The 19699-nt window shown below is 42.5% G+C and overlaps 1 protein-coding gene across 1 annotated transcript in view; it reads left to right on the top strand.

The window, feature by feature from the left end:
• PCOLCE (procollagen C-endopeptidase enhancer) overlaps positions 1-12625 on the top strand; it is a 46438-nt gene extending 33813 nt beyond the window's left edge. Inside the window, exons 6-9 of the mRNA XM_040346979.1 lie at positions 1119-1507; positions 4706-4780; positions 9559-9732; positions 11970-12625. Coding sequence (XP_040202913.1) covers positions 1119-1507; positions 4706-4780; positions 9559-9732; positions 11970-12103 — 772 coding nt within the window. The 3' untranslated portion in view covers positions 12104-12625. The remainder of the gene's footprint in view (positions 1-1118; positions 1508-4705; positions 4781-9558; positions 9733-11969) is intronic.
• The last annotated feature ends 7074 nt before the right edge of the window (positions 12626-19699 follow it).

The raw sequence follows: 19699 nt of genomic DNA, 5'->3' as shown, positions 1-19699 counted from the left end.
TATATTTACATTTATTTATATTTACATTATATATTTTTTTTATACATTATATATTTTTTTATACATTATATTTGTATTTTTATACTATATACTATATATATATATTAATATACACATTATATTTATATACATTACATTTATTTATATTAACATTTTTTATTTTTACATTTTTTATATATACATTTATTTATATTTACATTATATATATTTTTTTATACATTATATTTTTATTTCTATACATTATATTTTTTATACATTATATTTCTAGACATTACATTTATTTATATTTACATATTTTTTTCATATTTACATTTTTTACATAAACATTTTTTTATATTTATATTATATATATTTTTTATACATTATATATTTTTTATACTATATATATATATATATATATATATATATATTCTAACATTTTTTTATACATTATATTTATTTATATTTACATTATATATATTTTTTCTACATTATATTTTTATTTCTATACATTATATTTTTTTATACATTATATTTATATATATTACATTTATTTAGATTAACATTTTTTATTTTTTTATACATAAAAATATAATGTATAAAAAAATATATATAATGTAAATATAAATAAATGTATATATAAAAAATGTAAAAATAAAAAATGTTAATATAAATAATTGTAATGTATATAAATATATACTGTAAATATAATGTATAAAAAAAATATAATGTAACATTACATTTATTTATATTTACATTTTTTATATATACATTTATTTATATTTACATTATATATATTTTTTTACTACATTATATTTTTTAAATTTTTTTATACATTATATTTTTATACATTATATATATTTTTTTTTTTACATTATATTTGATATTTTTTCAATTTACTCTGCACCTAAAAAATCCCAATTCTCATCTCTCTCTCTATTTACTAAATTCAGGGATGTGGTGTAATTTGAACTGTTTGTGATCATAAAACAAATCATCCTATTATTGCTATATATTTATGCTGGGGTGTCCATACTTTTGTCCTGGGGAGATCTTAGGTCCCAGTTGGTGAGCCAGTATCAGTTTTTGGTGGCCTGGCCCCTTTCGATGGCTTCATGCTCATGTTTTGTTTCTTTCAGGACGGTCTACTCGGAAGGCAATGAGATGCTGGTGCAGTTCATATCTGACCTCAGTGTGACGGCGGGGGGATTTGATGTCACCTACAGAATGAAGGATGCGTCCGAAATCCCGAAGGTGGACCCCGAATCAAAAACCAAAGCAACCAGCGTGGGCACGGCGAGCCGCCCAGATGGAATCAAACCGCCAGCTAAACCCAAAGCGACCCCCAAAGCTACACTCAAGCCCACTCCGAGACCAACCGTACCCAAGCCCAGCTCAAAGCCGGCCACGGCTAAGCCCACCCCAAAACCAACCACGCCCAAGCCCACCCAAAAACCCAGACCCACCAAGGCTGACAAACTGGCCACCACTGCCAAACCCAAACGCAACAATCTGCCAGCTCCTGCAGGTGACCGAAGAGCATTCAGAACATTTCTGGGGCTGATTTTTAGGATGAATGGTTCGATCCACCCAAGCCAATCATTTAATTGTATAGGTGGAGGCTGGTAAAATAGTTCTCATATTCGATCTTCTTGGGGACGTCTACAGTAAGATCTCCACATTCGTTTTTATACCACTTCAGCCCTGGAAGATTTGGCTGCCCAATGACCGGGCCATTTATTGCGATTCGGCACTGCGTCGCTTTAACTGACAATCGCGCGCTCGTGCAACGTGGCACCCAAACAAAATTGCCATCCTTTTTTCCCCACAAATAGAGCTTTCTTTTGGTGGTATTTGATCACCTCTGCGGTTTCTATTTTTTGCGCTATAAACAAAAATAGAGCGACAATTTTGAAAAAAAAGCAATATTTTTTACTTTTTGCTATAATAAATATCCCCAAAAAATATATAAAAAAAACATATTTTTTCATCAGTTTAGTCCGATACGTATTCTTCTACATATTTTAGGTAAAAAAAAAGCGCAATAAGCGTTTATTGATTGGTTTGCGCAAAAGTTATAGCGTCTACAAAATAGGGGATAGTTTTATGGCATTTCTTTTATTATTATTTTTATAAGTAATGGCAGCGATCTGTGATGTTTATCGTGACTGTGACATTATGGCGGACACATCGGAAACGTTTGATGCTATTTTGGGATCATTGTCCTTTATACAGCGATCAGTGCTATAAAAAGGCACTGATTACTGTGTAAATGACACTGGCAGGGAATGGGGTTAAACACTAGGCGGCAAGGAAGGGGTAAAGTGTGTCCTAGGGAGTGATTCTAACTGTGGGGGGCTGGGCTACAAGTGACATGTCACTGATTACTGCTCCTGATGACAGGGAGCAGTAGATCTCTAGTTAAAAAAGGGGGAAAGGACAGGGAAGGGATGAGTGCAAGATATCCACTAATATGTATAGAGAATAATGTAGGTTCTCTAAACTGATCTAATACCCAAATGGGTTGTGTTGCTGTAATCAAAAACCGTAATAACAAAGTAAATAGGATGAAAGCGGGGTTGGGGAAATTTAGAAGAAAGAATGAGGGAATTGAGTGAAAGGGAGGAAATCAGCCAATGAGGCTTAAAGGGATTACTATAGGCAACACTGTAGTGATCAATGGTAGGGACAAGGATACATTTAAGTAAATTTATTGGTATCAAAAATATGAAAAATAGGCATTTAATATTACAAGTTACATAATGGGTACTAGGTTGCCATAAAGATAAATTGAATGTGGCTACCTTAAAAATACAGATAAACACTAGAAATTACAAGACAAGACAGAGACAAACATTTAACAAAAAACGTGATCCGGACACGTGGTGTTCAGACCGATCATGTATTGATACTCAAATAATATGAATTTTAATGCAGTAATCAAATAGTGGGATAAAAGGAGAAATGCAATGATTATCCACTCTGCAAGATCAATGGAGTGTCAATAATAAATGATGGGGCTGAACACTGGCATGGTGGAGGACAGGAGGTAGGAGGGTTAGATGTGTTGGGATGGATATGCACGAATCATGCACATATTGTTGGTCGACTTTGCGCTTGATGGTTTGTTAGTTCACAAAGAGTTCAGTATTCAGAAGTTTTGGCAATAATTGAAATTAGATTGTAATAATTGGTGAAAGAAGAATTGTATTGAACAACTGGATATTGATCATTTGTCAATGTGACATTTAGCAGGGCACTGATAGATTGCCTAGTATTGGTTAGTATATGTAAACATACCAGTGGTTAGTCCAAAAACATGAACATGTACTAGGCAGTAAAAATTGATATGCCAGCAGAGGAGAAACGGGATCATTCATACACAGAAAGAAGTCCAACCCGTATTAGTATGCTAAACCGAACACCAGATTCAAAGATAGCAGCTGGTAAGAGTGTAGAGAGATGACATGACTGGCCGTCCCATAGAAGGGAGGCTAATACATTACCAGTCCGCTGCTTGTGGAGTTAATGGGATAAGTCCATCCATGAGATGCAGCTTTTGTCAGATTCACCCTGGTGCTCTACTTCTTGCTGGCTGGTTAGTTGCGATGTGCAGTTGTCACATCAGTGACATGCCGTACCAGGTTCTGTGAGGTGCGTTCATCCGTTGGTAGTAATCCACTTAAGGTCTCCTCTTGTGCCGTATGACGGCTCCCGGCATCAGGCGCCACTTACAGGTCGACCAAGGCCATCCATCCGATGCAAATGCCCGTAGGCTTCCGTCCTCTGTCCAGCCGGACAGACTTCCGGGGTCACGTGATCACGTTGTTTAGGTGACGTCAACGCGTTTCGCCATGCGCACTGGCGTAGCTTCGTCTTGGACGTGTTAGGCGCAGGCAGCGGTGCTTTAATTTATGCAAACCGCTTGTCAACGCCCATCACCAATCGGGAAAAAGCAGTAGATCTCTGTCCTGTCACTAGGCCGAACAGGGAAATGTTTTTTTTACATAGGCATCTCCCCGTTCTGCAGCTTCGAGACACGATCGCGGGCACCCGGTGAACATCGAGTCTGCGAGACCCGCAGTCACACTCGTGGCGGACGCGCGCGCCCACAACGGCGTGATTTAAAGGGGACGTACAGGTACGTCCTTTTGCGCAGCCGTGCCATTCTGCCGACGTATATCGCCGTGCAGCAGTCGGCAAGCGGTTAATGGCTGTGCTCTTGCCCACCTTGGGGTGTTCCAGCTCTTCCACTTGGGAGTTTTGGGTGCAAGCACTCACCTTGGAGCGTTCCTGACATACTCATTGAGTTTTAGGTGTTTCCCACATTGTGGTAATCCTAGTCCCTCATGTAGGTATTGTGGGTGTTCCTGCCTATTTTGAGATGTTCCCGCTACTTCACCTGGGAGGTTAAGGCGTTCCTTCCTATCTTGGGTGTGAACTAAGCAGATGGATGGTGGGTACCCTCATAATGGGCACAGCAGGTACACAGACCCAGGAACTAAGCACAAGGATGGTGAGAGCCCCTTATAATGAATACAGCAGGTGTGCAGAGATCTCACAATAGAGTCCTCAAGAGACTGTCAGGGTTTTTGACTCTCTAGATAATAAAATAAAAGGTTTGGGTGGATGAACTAGGGATAAGTCTCTATCACTGTAACCTAAGCCCTGACCAGGTATGGTTAGACTTACTATACCATTTTGTTAATCTTTTGGATAATTGTAGGTTCACCTGCCAAGTGCCCAGAGAAGTGCCGGAAGACGGGAACTTTGGGAGCCCACTACTGCGCCAACCAGTTCGGTAAGGAATTCCAGGCAGGTGGTTTGGAATGGTGGTTTGGAGTTCCAGGCTGGTAGACTTGGCCAAAGCTTCCATCATTCATCTGAATAGGTTGATTGATCCCCGAATCCTATTCAGGAAGGTGGGTGCGTAGTAGGTTCCTTGTCCGATGCCAAGATGCCCATCCTCAGCATAATATTATTTAGGACAGACGGTGGGTAGATATTTTGTCCAGGGTCAAGATGTCTATCCTCAGTGTGACGTCATACAGGAAGATGGGTGGGTAGAAGCTTCTATGTCCAGTCATAAGATGTCCATCCTAAGTGTAATCTAAAGATGGATTGATAGAAGGTTCCTTGTCCAGGGACAAAATATCCACCCCAGCACAATTCTATTCAGGAAGATGGGTGGGTAGAAGGTTCCTTGTCCAGCACAATTCTATTCAGGAAGATGGGTGGGTAGAAGGTTCCTTGTCCAGTGCCAAGATGTCCATCCTCAGCATAATCTTATTTAGGACGGACGGTGGGTAGGTATTTTGTCCTGGGTCAAGATGTCTATCCTCAGTGTGATCGCATTCAGGAAGATGGGTGGGTAGAAGCTTCCTTGTCCCGGCATAAGATGTCCATCTTCAGGGTAATCTAAAGATGAGCGGGTAGAAATGTTCACCCTAGCACAAACTAATTCAGGAAGATTGGTGGGTAGAAGGTTCCTTGTTTGGAGCCAATATGTCCTTCCTCACCACAATCTTATTTAAGAAGGTTGATGGGTAGAAAGTTCCTTGTCCAGGGCCAAGATGTCCATCCTCACCACAATCTCATTTAAGAAGGTGAATGGGTTGTCAAGGGCCAAGATGTCCATCCTCACCACAAGCTCATGTAAGAAGGTGGATGGGTTGTCCAGGGCCAATATGTCCATCCTCACCACAATCTCATTTAAGAAGATGGATGGGTTGTCCAGGGCCAAGATGTCCATCCTCACCACAATCTCATTTAAGAAGGTTGATGGGTAGAAGGTTCCTTGTCCAGGGCCAAGATGTCCATCCTCACCACAATCTCATTTAAGAAGGTTGATGGGTAGAAGGTTCCTTGTCCAGGGCCAAGATGTCCATCCTCACCACAATCTCATTTAAGAAGGTTGATGGGTAGAAGGTTCATTGTCCAGGGCCAAGATGTCCATCCTCACCACAATCTCATTTAAGAAGGTTGATGGGTAGAAGGTTCCTTGTCCAGGGCCAAGATGTCAATCCTCACCACAATCTCATTTAAGAAGGTGGATGGGTTGTCCAGGGCCAAGATGTCCATCCTCAACACAATCTCATTTAAGAAGGTTGATGGGTAGAAGGTTCCTTGTCCAGGGCCAAGATGTCCATCCTCACCACAATCTCATTTAAGAAGGTGGATGGGTTGTCCAGGGCCAAGATGTCCATCCTCACCACAATCTTATTTTAGAAGGTGGATGGGTTGTCAAGGACCAAGATGTCCATCCTCACCACAATCTAATTTCAGAAGGTGGATGGGTTGTCCATGGCCAAGATGTCCATCCCCACCACAAACTAATTTAAGAAGGTTGACGGGTAGAAGGTTCCTTGTCCAGGACCAAGATGTCCATCCTCACCACAATCTAATTTCAGAAGGTGGATGGGTTGTCCATGGCCAAGATGTCCATCCCCACCACAATCTCATTTAAGAAGGTTGACGGGTAGAAGGTTCCTTGTCCAGGGCCAAGATGTCCATCCTCACCACAATCTTATTTAGGAGGTGGATGGGTTGTTAAGGGCCAATATGTCCATCCTTACCAGTACCACAATCTTATTTAAGGTGGATGGGTTGTCCAGGGCCAAGATGTCCATCCTCACCACAATCTCATTTAAGAAGGTAGATGGGTAGAAGGTTCCTTGTCCATGGCCAAGAAGTCCATCCTCACCACAATCTCATTGAAGAAGGTTGATGGGTAGAAGGTTCCTTGTCCAGGGCCAAGATGTCCATCCTCACCACAATCTGATTTAAGAAGGTGGATGGGTTGTCAAGGGCCAAGATGTCAATCCTCACCACAATCTCATTTAAGAAGGTGGATGGGTTGTCCAGGGCCAAGATGTCCATCCTCACCACAATCTCATTTAAGAAGGTGGATGGGTTGTCAAGGGCCAAGATGTCAATCCTCACCACAATCTCATTTAAGAAGGTGGATGGGTTGTCCAGGGCCAAGATGTCCATCCTCACCACAATCTCATTTTAGAAGGTGGATGGGTTGTCAAGGACCAAGATGTCCATCCTCACCACAATCTAATTTCAGAAGGTGGATGGGTTGTCCAGGGCCAAGATGTCCATCCTCACCACAATCTAATTTCAGAAGGTGGATGAGTTGTCCATGGCCAAGATGTCCATCCCCACCACAAACTAATTTAAGAAGGTTGACGGGTAGAAGGTTCCTTGTCCAGGACCAAGATGTCCATCCCCACCACAATCTCATTTAAGAAGGTTGACGGGTAGAAGGTTCCTTGTCCAGGGCCAAGATGTCCATCCTCACCACAATCTTATTTAGGAGGTGGATGGGTTGTTAAGGGCCAATATGTCCATCCTTACCAGTACCACAATCTTATTTAAGAAGGTGAATGGGTTGTCCAGGGCCAAGATGTCCATCCTCACCACAATCTCATTTAAGAAGGTGGATGGGTAGAAGGTTCCTTGTCCATGGCCAAGAAGTCCATCCTCAGCACAATCTAATTTCAGAAGGTGGATGGGTTGTCCAGGGCCAAGATGTCCGTCCTCAGAGCATAGGAGAACTATGGGAGACAATCCAAGAGTGGTCATCTCAATGGGTCTGGTTTACTCTCCTCCAAGATGGTCACATGGCTATCAAATTAAATGTAGGGAGAAAGAACAAGATAAAAGGGGAGGAGGAAACAAGGAGAATGAAATGTTTAACCTATAGGATCAACCCTTGTCATGAGTAATTCTCATTAGGATATCCCATCCTTGGACACTGAAAATAACCCCCCTCCCAATGTATGCCCCCCTGTAGATACACTCAATGGTGGTTGGTAAATTATAAGATCCATATGGTCCTGGTGTGACCAGAACAGGAGGTAAGGGGAAATCTTCCATTGGGTCCAGTTGTTCTGGTGGCAGATGTCCAACAGGAGAATTTGTTTGAAGAGATTTCCTCTCACTTCCTGTTGGGTTTCCTGGACAGGAAGTGGAAGGAAATCTCCCCAATAGGACACAAAACCACCTGACAGGGGTTCTAAGATTTGGCTTTAGATACAATTCAAGGTTCACCGACCACCTACAGTATTTATGCTGTGATACCGCCTTTCCACCTTTATCCTAAAGGGACTTACAGACGGAAGTATGTGCATGCCACACAATCATTTGACAATGATCATCAGCTCCATCTAGTGGCCAAAAAAAAGGAATAGGTGTACCAAATGGTAACCCCCCAGGTCGGACTTTAAAGGCACAATGAACAACGGGAGATGTACAAAAATATTATAATATTTATTGAAAAAGGCACATGGTACATAAAGGACATTTGGAAGAATTAAAAAAGCATATATATAAAATACATGATAGAAAATGAGCCCCTGCGCGTCAACGCGTTTCGCTGTCTAGCTTCGTCAGGACACATTCAGGGATCGCTGGAAAAGGAGAAAAACGGGTCTCACTATCTTATGAGGAGATAATAGTCTTATTCATGTAGTTTTCGAGGGTCATATCCATTTGGATAAGTATACGGATGTCATGGATATGCAATAAAGTCTGGCAGCTTACCTGTCTCATGTGTCCATTAGAGGCCTGACCCTCTTTCTGGCTGTCTTTTATCACCTTCCTCCCTGTATGGCCCCACCCAGGCCATCCCAGGAAGTCTATATTAACCGTTGCACTACAGGTCTGCAGTGCTGTTCAACCTTTGTTTGTAGCTTGTTCCTGTCTGCAGTGTGTTACGATTACCTTCCTGTGTACCGACCTTGGCTCGTCTCTGACTTCTCCTGTTTGCCCGTTTCCCTGACCTTTGGCCTGTTCTTTGTTTACCCTTGTCTGCCTGTTGCCCCGACCTCGGCTTACCCATCACTATCGCTTGTCCTGGTTGCTGCTTTCCCCCTCTCCCTGCGGGTCGTGACCTTGGGGACCCCAGGGGTCGCGACCTGGATCCAGCTGCGGCGAAGGCCATCCTCACCACCAGAGGCTCTGGTGAACACCAAGCTGGGTCTTAGACTCCGCGCCCTAGGGAATCTTGGGCTCACGCTTCCTCTCTGATCGCAGCAGTCGGCCACTACCCCTGACCCCAACGGGGTGCACTTGTCACCTGGCCACAGGTGACCTGACAACGGATAAGACTATTATCTCCTCATAAGATAGTGAGACCCGTTTTTCTCCTTTTCAAACGATCCCTGAATGTGTCCTGACGAAGCTAGACAGCGAAATACGTTGATGCATGGGGGCTCATTTTCTATCATGAATTTTAGATATATATATGCTTTTTTAATTCTTCCAAATGTTCTCTATGTATTATGTGCTTTTTTCAATAAATATTGTAATATTTTCTTACATCTCCCGTTGTTCATTGTGCCTTAAAAGTCCGACTTGGGGGGTTACCATTTGGTACCCCTTTCCCTTTTTTTCTTTATACCCAACTATTTTCAGATGTGGGTGCTTTTTCTTTAATCTCCATCTAGTGGCCATAATGGGGTATGTTCCTGAAATACCTCAATCGGGGGAAAATACCGCACTATGGCCACTAGAAATGCACATATACTCCTAACCCATGAAGGTGACCGTTACCTGTCCTCCACCCCCTAGTGCTGACCGGCACGGTGAAGACTCTGACCAAAGGAGAAGTGGCGGGCACTCTGCTCGCCAGCATCAACATCATCCAAACCTACAAGACGGAAGGTCTGACCATTCAAGAGGCCGAAAAGACCACGAGCGTCCAGATAGTCAACGAGTGCCCCCGATGCCCTATACTAAAGAAAGGTAATATATGGGGACACTGAGGGACTTATCATTCAGGGAAAAACGGAGAGCAATGTTCTGCAGCTTTCCAGAGAGGCTAGAAATAATTTTTAGAATATATCACTATGGATCCGTCAGGGGGGAGATGGGATGGAGCAATGTTCTGCAGAAAAAAATCTATATGGATCTGTCAGGGGGGAGATGGTATGGAGCAATGTTCTGCATAATATATCAATATTGATCTGTCTGGGGGGAGATGGGATGGAGCAATGTTCTGCAGAAAAAATCTATATGGATCTGTCAGGGGGGAGATGGTATGGAGCAATGTTCTGCAGAATATTTAAATATGGATCCATCAGGGGGAGATGGGATGGAGCAATGTTCTGCAGAAAATATCAATATGGATCTGTCTGGGGGGAGATGGGATGGAGCAATGTTCTGCATAATATATCAATATTGATCTGTCTGGGGGGAGATGGGACGGAGCAATGTTCTGCAGAATATATCAATATGGATCTGTCAGGGGGGGAGATGGGACGGAGCAATGTTCTGCAGAATATATCAATATGGATATGTCAGGGGGGGAGATGGTATGGAGCAATGTTCTGCAGAATACATTAATATGGATCTGTCAGGGGGGAATGGGATGGAGCAATGTTCTGCAGAATATATCAATATGGATCTGTCAGGAGGAAGAAGGGATGGAGCAATGTTCTGCAGAATACATTAATATGGATCTGTCAGGAGGGAGAAGGGATGGAGCAATGTTCTGCAGAAGATATTACTATGTATCTGTAGTGGGGGGGATGGGACGGAGCAATGTTCTGCAGAATATATTACTATGTATCTGTAGTGGGGGGGATGGGACGGAGCAATGTTCTGCAGAATATATCACTATGTATCTGTAGTGGGGGGGGATGGGACGGAGCAATGTTCTGCAGAAGACATCACTATGTATCTGTAGTGGGGGGGATGGGACGGAGCAATGTTCTGCAGAAGATATTACTATGTATCTGTAGTGGGGGGGATGGGACGGAGCAATGTTCTGCAGAATATATTACTATGTATCTGTAGTGGGGGGGATGGGACGGAGCAATGTTCTGCAGAATATATCACTATGTATCTGTAGTGGGGGGGGTGGGACGGAGCAATGTTCTGCAGAAGACAGCACTATGTATCTGTAGTGGGGGGGGGGATGTGGGACGGAGCAATGTTCTGCAGAATATATCACTATGTATCTGTAGGGGGGGGATGGGACGGAGCAATGTTCTGCAGAAGACATCACTATGTATCTATAGTGGGGGGGATGGGACGGAGCAATGTTCTGCAGAATATATCACTATGTATCTATAGTGGGGGGGATGGGACGGAGCAATGTTCTGCAGAATATATCACTATGTATCTATAGTGGGGGGGATGGGACGGAGCAATGTTCTGCAGAAGACATCACTATGTATCTGTAGTGGGGGGGGGATGGGACGGAGCAATGTTCTGCAGAAGACATCACTATGTATCTGTAGTGGGGGGATGGGACGGAGCAATGTTCTGCAGAATATATTACTATGTATCTGTAGTGGGGGGGATGGGACGGAGCAATGTTCTGCAGAATATATCACTATGTATCTGTAGTGGGGGGGGTGGGACGGAGCAATGTTCTGCAGAAGACATCACTATGTATCTATAGTGGGGGGGATGGGACGGAGCAATGTTCTGCAGAATATATCACTATGTATCTATAGTGGGGGGGATGGGACGGAGCAATGTTCTGCAGAATATATCACTATGTATCTATAGTGGGGGGGATGGGACGGAGCAATGTTCTGCAGAAGATATTACTATGTATCTGTGGGGGGGATGGGACGGAGCAATGTTCTGCAGAAGATATCACTATGTATCTGTAGTGGGGGGGAAGGGACGGAGCAATGTTCTGCAGAAGATATCACTATGTATCTGTAGTGGGGGGGATGGGACGGAGCAATGTTCTGCAGAAGATATCACTATGTATCTGTAGGGGGGGGGGGGGGATGGGACGGAGCAATGTTCTGCAGAAGACATCACTATGTATCTGTAGTGGGGGGGGGATGGGACGGAGCAATGTTCTGCAGAAGATATCACTATGTATCTGTGGGGGGATGGGACGGAGCAATGTTCTGCAGAAGATATCACTATGTATCTGTGGGGGGGATGGGACGGGGGGGATGTTCTGCAGTCTGTATTACAATGTCCGGTAATAACGGGTGCATTTTATACGTTGGCAGGTGCCAGTTATCTCTTCATGGGATTGGTGGACGGCGAAGGACGCGGCAGAATTGTGGGTGACAGTTTCGTCATCGCCTACAGAGCCCCGCAGCACCAGATCCTCACCAACGTCGCCAAGAAGCCCTGCTCCTGAGCTGCCACTGCGTCGCCATGGTAGCCACCTTTAGAGGACAGCGACATTTCCAGCGATGGCTGCCACGTTGCTATGGCAACGCACTGAGGGATGAATGCAGAGTCAATGCCATTGCAGTGGTTGCCATGGTGACCTCCCTAGTAACAGCTTTTATGTGACGCCCCTAGCAATAAACGGAACGACACCATGGAGCCTTAGCCGCTACCTTGTTGCCATAGCAACAGCCCCAGTTCTGCCCGCCAGGTCACTGTATTGACATTCCTATCGCCATAGTGACTGGTTTTGTGATTGCTTAGCGGTTGTCCTGCTTTTCCCTCATTCGTCCTGCGTCTCCGTCCGATTATTATGACACTATTTCCTCCCCCAGGAAAATTATAACCAAATCCGCTATAGATATCATTTACTGCCAGTATACCCCACCAACAAAATGGCGCCCCAACCAAGATGGCCGCCCATGTGGGCCTTCCCAACCCACCAATCTGTATCCTGTGATGTCAATAAACAGAATATTTGTGTCCCCGGCTTCTGTGTGGTTATTGGTGGAGCCGCAGGAACGAAACCGCCATTCCAGGCCGCCATGCTTAAAGAACGCCAACCTGTAGGAAGTGATAAAACAACACAAAGTAGAACTACGAGCAAAATGTTTTTCATTTTTTTATCAAGTAATGAAGGGTTATAACCCCTGTCAGGTTTTGTACCCCCACTGGGGAGATTTCCTGTCCCATAAATGAAACAGGAAGTGAGAGGAAATCCTGTCCCATAAATGATACAGGAAGTGAGAGGAAATCATGTCCCATAAATGATACAGGAAGTGAGAGGAAATCCTGTCTCATAAATGAGACAGGAAGTGAGAGGAAATCCTGTCCCATAAATAAAGCAGGAAGTGAGAGAAAATCCTGTCCCATGAATGAAATGGGAAGTGAGAGGAAATGCTGTCCTATATATGAAACAGGAAGTGAGAGGAAATTCTGTCCCATAAATGATACAGGAAGTGAGGAAATCCTGTCCCATAAATGAAACAGGAAGTGAGAGGAAATCCTGTCCCATAAATGAAACAGGAAGTGAGAGGAAATCCTGTCACATAAATGATACAGGAAGTGAGAGGAAATCGGAAGCGAGAGGAAATCCTGTCCCATAAATGATACAGGAAGTGAGAGGAAATTCTGTCCCATAAATGAAACAGGAAATGAGAGGAAATTTTGTCCCATAAATGAAACAAGAAGTGAGAGGGAATCCTGTCCATAAATGAAAAAGGAAGTGAGAGGAAATCCTGTCCCATAAATGAAACAGGAAGTGAGAGGAAATCCTGTCCCATAAATGATACAGGAAGTGAGGAAATCCTGTCCCATAAATGATACAGGAAGTGAGAGGAAATCCTGTCACATAAATGATACAGGAAGTGAGGAAATCCTGTCCCATAAATGATACAGGAAGTAAAAGGAAATCTGAAGCGAGAGGAAATCCTGTCCCATAAATGATACAGAAAGTGAGGAAATCCGGTCCCATAAATGAAACAGGAAGTGAGAGGAAATCCTGTCCCATAAATGATACAGGAAGTGAGAGGAATCTTGTCCCATAAATGATACAGGAAGCAAGAGGAAATCCTGTCCCATAAATGATACAGGAAGTAAGAGAAAATCTGTAGCGAGAGGAAATCCTGTCCCATAAATGATACAGGAAGTAAAAGGAAATCTGAAGCGAGAGGAAATCCTGTCCCATAAATGATACAGAAAGTGAGGAAATCTGGTCCCATAAATGAAACAGGAAGTGAGAGGAAATCCTGTCCCATAAATGAAACAGGAAGTGAGAGGAAATCCTGCCCTATAAATGAATCAGGAATTGAGAGGAAATCCTGTCCCATAAATGATACAGGAAGTGAGAGGAAATCCTGTCACATAAATGATACAGGAAGTGAGGAAATCCTGTCCCATAAATGATACAGGAAGTAAGAGGAAATCTGAAGCGAGAGGAAATCCTGTCCCATAAATGATACAGGAAGTGAGGAAATCCTGTCCCATAATGAAACAGGAAGTGAGAGGAAATCCTGTCTCATAAATGAGACAGGAAGTGAGAGGAAATCCTGTCCCATAAATGAAACAGTAAGTGAGAGGAAATCCTGTCCCATAAATGATACAGGAAGTGAGAGGAATCTTGTCCCATAAATGATACAGGAAGCAAGAGGAAATCCTGTCCCATAAATTAAACAGAAAGTGAGAGGAAATGTTGTCCCATAAATGATACAGGAAGTGAGAGGAATGTTGTTCCATAAATGATACAGGAAGTGAGAGGAAATTCTGTCCCTTAAATGATACTGGAAGTGAGAGGAAATCCTGTCTCATAAATGAAACAGGAAGTGAGAGGAAATCCTGTCCCATAAATAAAACAGGAAGTGAGAGGAAATCCTGTCCCATAAATGCTAAAGGAAGTGAGAGGAAATCCTGTCCCATGAATGAAATGGGAAGTGAGAGGAAATGCTGTCCTATATATGAAACAGGAAGTGAGAGGAAATCCTGTCACATAAATGATACAGGAAGTGAGAGGAAATCTGAAGCAAGAGGAAATCCTGTCCCATAAATGATACAGGAAGTGAGAGGAAATCCTGTCCCATAAATGAAACAGGAAACGAGAGGAAATGATGTCCCATAAATGATACAGGAAGTGAGAGGAAATCCTGTTCCATAAATGATACAGGAAGTAAAAGGAAATCTGAAGCAAGAGGAAATCCTGTCCCATAAATGATACAGAAAGTGAGGAAATCCGGTCCCATAAATGAAACAGGAAGTGAGAGGAAATCCTGTCCCATAAATGAAACAGGAAGTGAGAGGAAATCCTGTCCCATAAATGATACAGGAAGTGAGAGGAATCTTGTCCCATAAATGATACAGGAAGCAAGAGGAAATCCTGTCCCATAAATGATACAGGAAGTAAAAGGAAATCTGAAGCGAGAGGAAATCCTGTCCCATAAATGATACAGAAAGTGAGGAAATCCGGTCCCATAAATGAAACAGGAAGTGAGAGGAAATCCTGTCTCATAAAAGATACAGGAAGTGAGAGGAAATCCTGTCCCATAAATGATACAGGAAGTGAGGAAATCCTGTCCCATAAATGAAACAGGAAGTGAAAGGAAATCCTGTCCCATAAATGATACAGGAAGTGAGAGGAAATCCTGTCCCATAAATGATACAGGAAGTGAGAGGAAATCCTGTCTCATAAATGATACAGGAAGTGAGAGGAAATCCTGTCCCATAAATGATACAGGAAGTAAGAGGAAATCCTGTCTCATAAATGAAACAGGAAGTGAGAGCAAATCCTGTCCCATAAATGAAATAGGAGGTGAGAGGAAATCCTGTCCCATAAATGAAACAGGAAGAGAGAGGAAATCCTGTCCCATAAATGAAACAGGAAGTGAGAGGAAATCCTGTCACATAAATGATACAGGAAGTGAGGAAATCCTGTCCCATAAATGATACAGGAAGTAAAAGGAAATCTGAAGCGAGAGGAAATCCTGTCCCATAAATGATACAGAAAGTGAGGAAATCCGGTCCCATAAATGAAACAGGAAGTGAGAGGAAATCCTGTCCCATAAATGATACAGGAAGTGAGAGGAATCTTGTCCCATAAATGATACAGGAAGCAAGAGGAAATCCTGTCCCATAAATGATACAGGAAGTAAGAGAAAATCTGTAGCGAGAGGAAATCCTGTCCCATAAATGATACAGGAAGTAAAAGGAAATCTGAAGCGAGAGGAAATCCTGTCCCATAAATGATACAGAAAGTGAGGAAATCCGGTCCCATAAATGAAACAGGAAGTGAGAGGAAATCCTGTCCCATAAATGAAACAGGAAGTGAGAGGAAATCCTGCCCTATAAATGAATCAGGAATTGAGAGGAAATCCTGTCCCATAAATGATACAGGAAGTGAGAGGAAATCCTGTCACACAAATGATACAGGAAGTGAGGAAATCCTGTCCCATAAATGATACAGGAAGTAAGAGGAAATCTGAAGCGAGAGGAAATCCTGTCCCATAAATGATACAGGAAGTGAGGAAATCCTGTCCCATAATGAAACAGGAAGTGAGAGGAAATCCTGTCTCATAAATGAGACAGGAAGTGAGAGGAAATCCTGTCCCATAAATGAAACAGTAAGTGAGAGGAAATCCTGTCCCATAAATGATACAGGAAGTGAGAGGAATCTTGTCCCATAAATGATACAGGAAGTGAGAGGAAATCCTGTCCCATAAATTAAACAGAAAGTGAGAGGAAATGTTGTCCCATAAATGATACAGGAAGTGAGAGGAATGTTGTTCCATAAATGATACAGGAAGTGAGAGGAAATTCTGTCCCTTAAATGATACAGGAAGTGAGAGGAAATCCTGTCTCATAAATGAAACAGGAAGTGAGAGGAAATCCTGTCCCATAAATAAAACAGGAAGTGAGAGGAAATCCTGTCCCATAAATGCTAAAGGAAGTGAGAGGAAATCCTGTCCCATGAATGAAATGGGAAGTGAGAGGAAATGCTGTCCTATATATGAAACAGGAAGTGAGAGGAAATCCTGTCCCATAAATGATACAGGAAGTGAGAGGAAATCCTGTCCCATAAATGAAACAGGAAACGAGAGGAAATGATGTCCCATAAATGATACAGGAAGTGAGAGGAAATCCTGTCCCATAAATGATACAGGAAGTGAGGAAATCCTGTCCCATAAATGAAACAGGAAGTGAGAGGAAATCCTGTCCCATAAATGATACAGGAAGTGAGAGAAAATGATGTCCCTTAAATGATACAGGAAGTGAGAGGAAATCCTGTCTCATAAATGAAACAGGAAGTGAGAGGAAATCCTGTCCCATAAATGCTAAAGGAAGTGAGAGGAAATCCTGTCCCATGAATGAAATGGGAGGTGAGAGGAAATCCTGTCCCATAAATGAAACAGGAAACAAGAAGAAATCCTGTCCCATAAAACAAACAGGAAACAAGAAGAAATCCTGTCCCATAAAACAAACAGGAAACAAGAAGAAATCCTGTCCCATAAATGAAACAGGAAGTGAGAGGATATCCTGTCCCATAAAACAAACAGGAAACAAGAAGAAATCCTGTCCCATAAAACAAACAGGAAACAAGAAGAAATCCTGTCCCATAAATGAAACAGGAAGTGAGAGGAAATTCTGTCCCATAAATGATAAAGGAAGTGAGAGGAAATCCTGTCCCATAAATGAAACAGGAAGCGAAAAGAAATCATGTCCCATAAATGAAACAGGAAGTGAGGAAATCCTGTCCCATAAATGAAACAAGAAGTGAGAGGGAATCCTGTCCATAAATGAGACAGAAAGTGAGAGGAAATCCTGTCTCATAAATGATACAGGAAGTAAGAGGAAATCCTGTCTCATAAATGATACAGGAAGTGAGAGAAAATGATGTCCCTTAAATGATACAGGAAGTGAGAGGAAATCCTGTCTCATAAATGAAACAGGAAGTGAGAGGAAATCCTGTCCCATAAATGATACAGGAAGTGAGAGAAAATGATGTCCCTTAAATGATACAGGAAGTGAGAGGAAATCCTGTCTCATAAATGAAACAGGAAGTGAGAGGAAATCCTGTCCCATAAATGAAACAGGAAGTGAGAGGAAATCCTGTCCCATGAATGAAATGGGAGGTGAGAGGAAATCCTGTCCCATAAATGCTAAAGGAAGTGAGAGGAAATCCTGTCCCATGAATGAAATGGGAAGTGAGAGGAAATGCTGTCCTATATATGAAACAGGAAGTGAGAGGAAATCCTGTCCCATAAATGATACAGGAAGTGAGAGGAAATCCTGTCCCATAAATGAAACAGGAAACGAGAGGAAATGATGTCCCATAAATGATACAGGAAGTGAGAGGAAATCCTGTCCCATAAATGATACAGGAAGTGAGGAAATCCTGTCCCATAAATGAAACAGGAAGTGAGAGGAAATCCTGTCCCATAAATGATACAGGAAGTGAGAGAAAATGATGTCCCTTAAATGATACAGGAAGTGAGAGGAAATCCTGTCTCATAAATGAAACAGGAAGTGAGAGGAAATCCTGTCCCATAAATGCTAAAGGAAGTGAGAGGAAATCCTGTCCCATGAATGAAATGGGAGGTGAGAGGAAATCCTGTCCCATAAATGAAACAGGAAACAAGAAGAAATCCTGTCCCATAAAACAAACAGGAAACAAGAAGAAATCCTGTCCCATAAAACAAACAGGAAACAAGAAGAAATCCTGTCCCATAAATGAAACAGGAAGTGAGAGGATATCCTGTCCCATAAAACAAACAGGAAACAAGAAGAAATCCTGTCCCATAAAACAAACAGGAAACAAGAAGAAATCCTGTCCCATAAATGAAACAGGAAGTGAGAGGAAATTCTGTCCCATAAATGATAAAGGAAGTGAGAGGAAATCCTGTCCCATAAATGAAACAGGAAGCGAAAAGAAATCATGTCCCATAAATGAAACAGGAAGTGAGGAAATCCTGTCCCATAAATGAAACAAGAAGTGAGAGGGAATCCTGTCCATAAATGATACAGGAAGTAAGAGGAAATCCTGTCCCATAAATAATACAGGAAGTAAGAGGAAATCCTGTCCCATAAATAATACAGGAAGTGAGAGGAAATCCTGAGTGGATATTCTTTACAAAGGTTTTCCCTTTAATGGGGGCCCCACCTGCTGCACACACTCATCTCTCCTGTCACTCTGGTCAGGAAAGGGAAGTGACATCATAGTCACTGATAACAACAGAACAGGAAGATGGATATGAAGATTCGGATTGCATTGTTTATTGACAAATTGTAGGGGGGCTGGTTTATACCATGGGGGAGGGGCAGATGATTTACTGACATGCTGAAAACTTGGAGGTAGATCCCATGATTTGCTGACATGCTAAAAATATGGAGGAAGATCCCATGATTTACTGACATGCTGAAAACATGGAAGTGGGCCTCATAATTAACTGACACACTGAAAACATGGGGTCACATGATTTACCGACATGCAAAAAAAAACAAGGAGGAGGGTCCCATGACATACTGTCATGCTGAAAATTTGGGATTCACATGATTTACTAAGATGCTGAAAACATGCAGGAGGATCCCATGATTTACTGACATGCTGAAAACATGGAAGAGGGTCCCATAATTAACTGACATACTGAAAACATGGGGTCGCATGATTTACTGACATGCTAAAAAAAAAACACGGAGGAGGGTCCCATGACATACTGTCATGTTGAAAATTTGGGGCTTGAGTGATTTACTGACATGCTGAAAACATGGAGTAGGTTTCATGATTTACTGACATGCTGAAAACATGAAGGAAGGTCCCATGGAGGATAGTCACATGATTTACTAACATGCTAAAAACATTGCGTAGGGTCACATGATTTACTGACATGCTGGAAACATGGGGGAAGGGTCCCATGATTTACTGATATACTGGAAGCATGAAGGATCCCATGATTTGCTGACATGTTAAAAATATGAGCGGAGAGTGATGATTTACGGACATGCCCGAAAATATGGAGGAGGATGGCATGATTTACTGATGTTATGAACACATAAAGACGGGTCCCATGATTTTTTGCAA

The sequence above is a fragment of the Rana temporaria genome, chromosome 3, assembly GCF_905171775.1.
Source record: "Rana temporaria chromosome 3, aRanTem1.1, whole genome shotgun sequence".
NCBI lineage: Eukaryota > Metazoa > Chordata > Amphibia > Anura > Ranidae > Rana > Rana temporaria.
The sequence above is the reverse complement of the archived record's forward strand: the minus strand, read 5'-3'. Positions and strand labels throughout refer to the sequence as shown.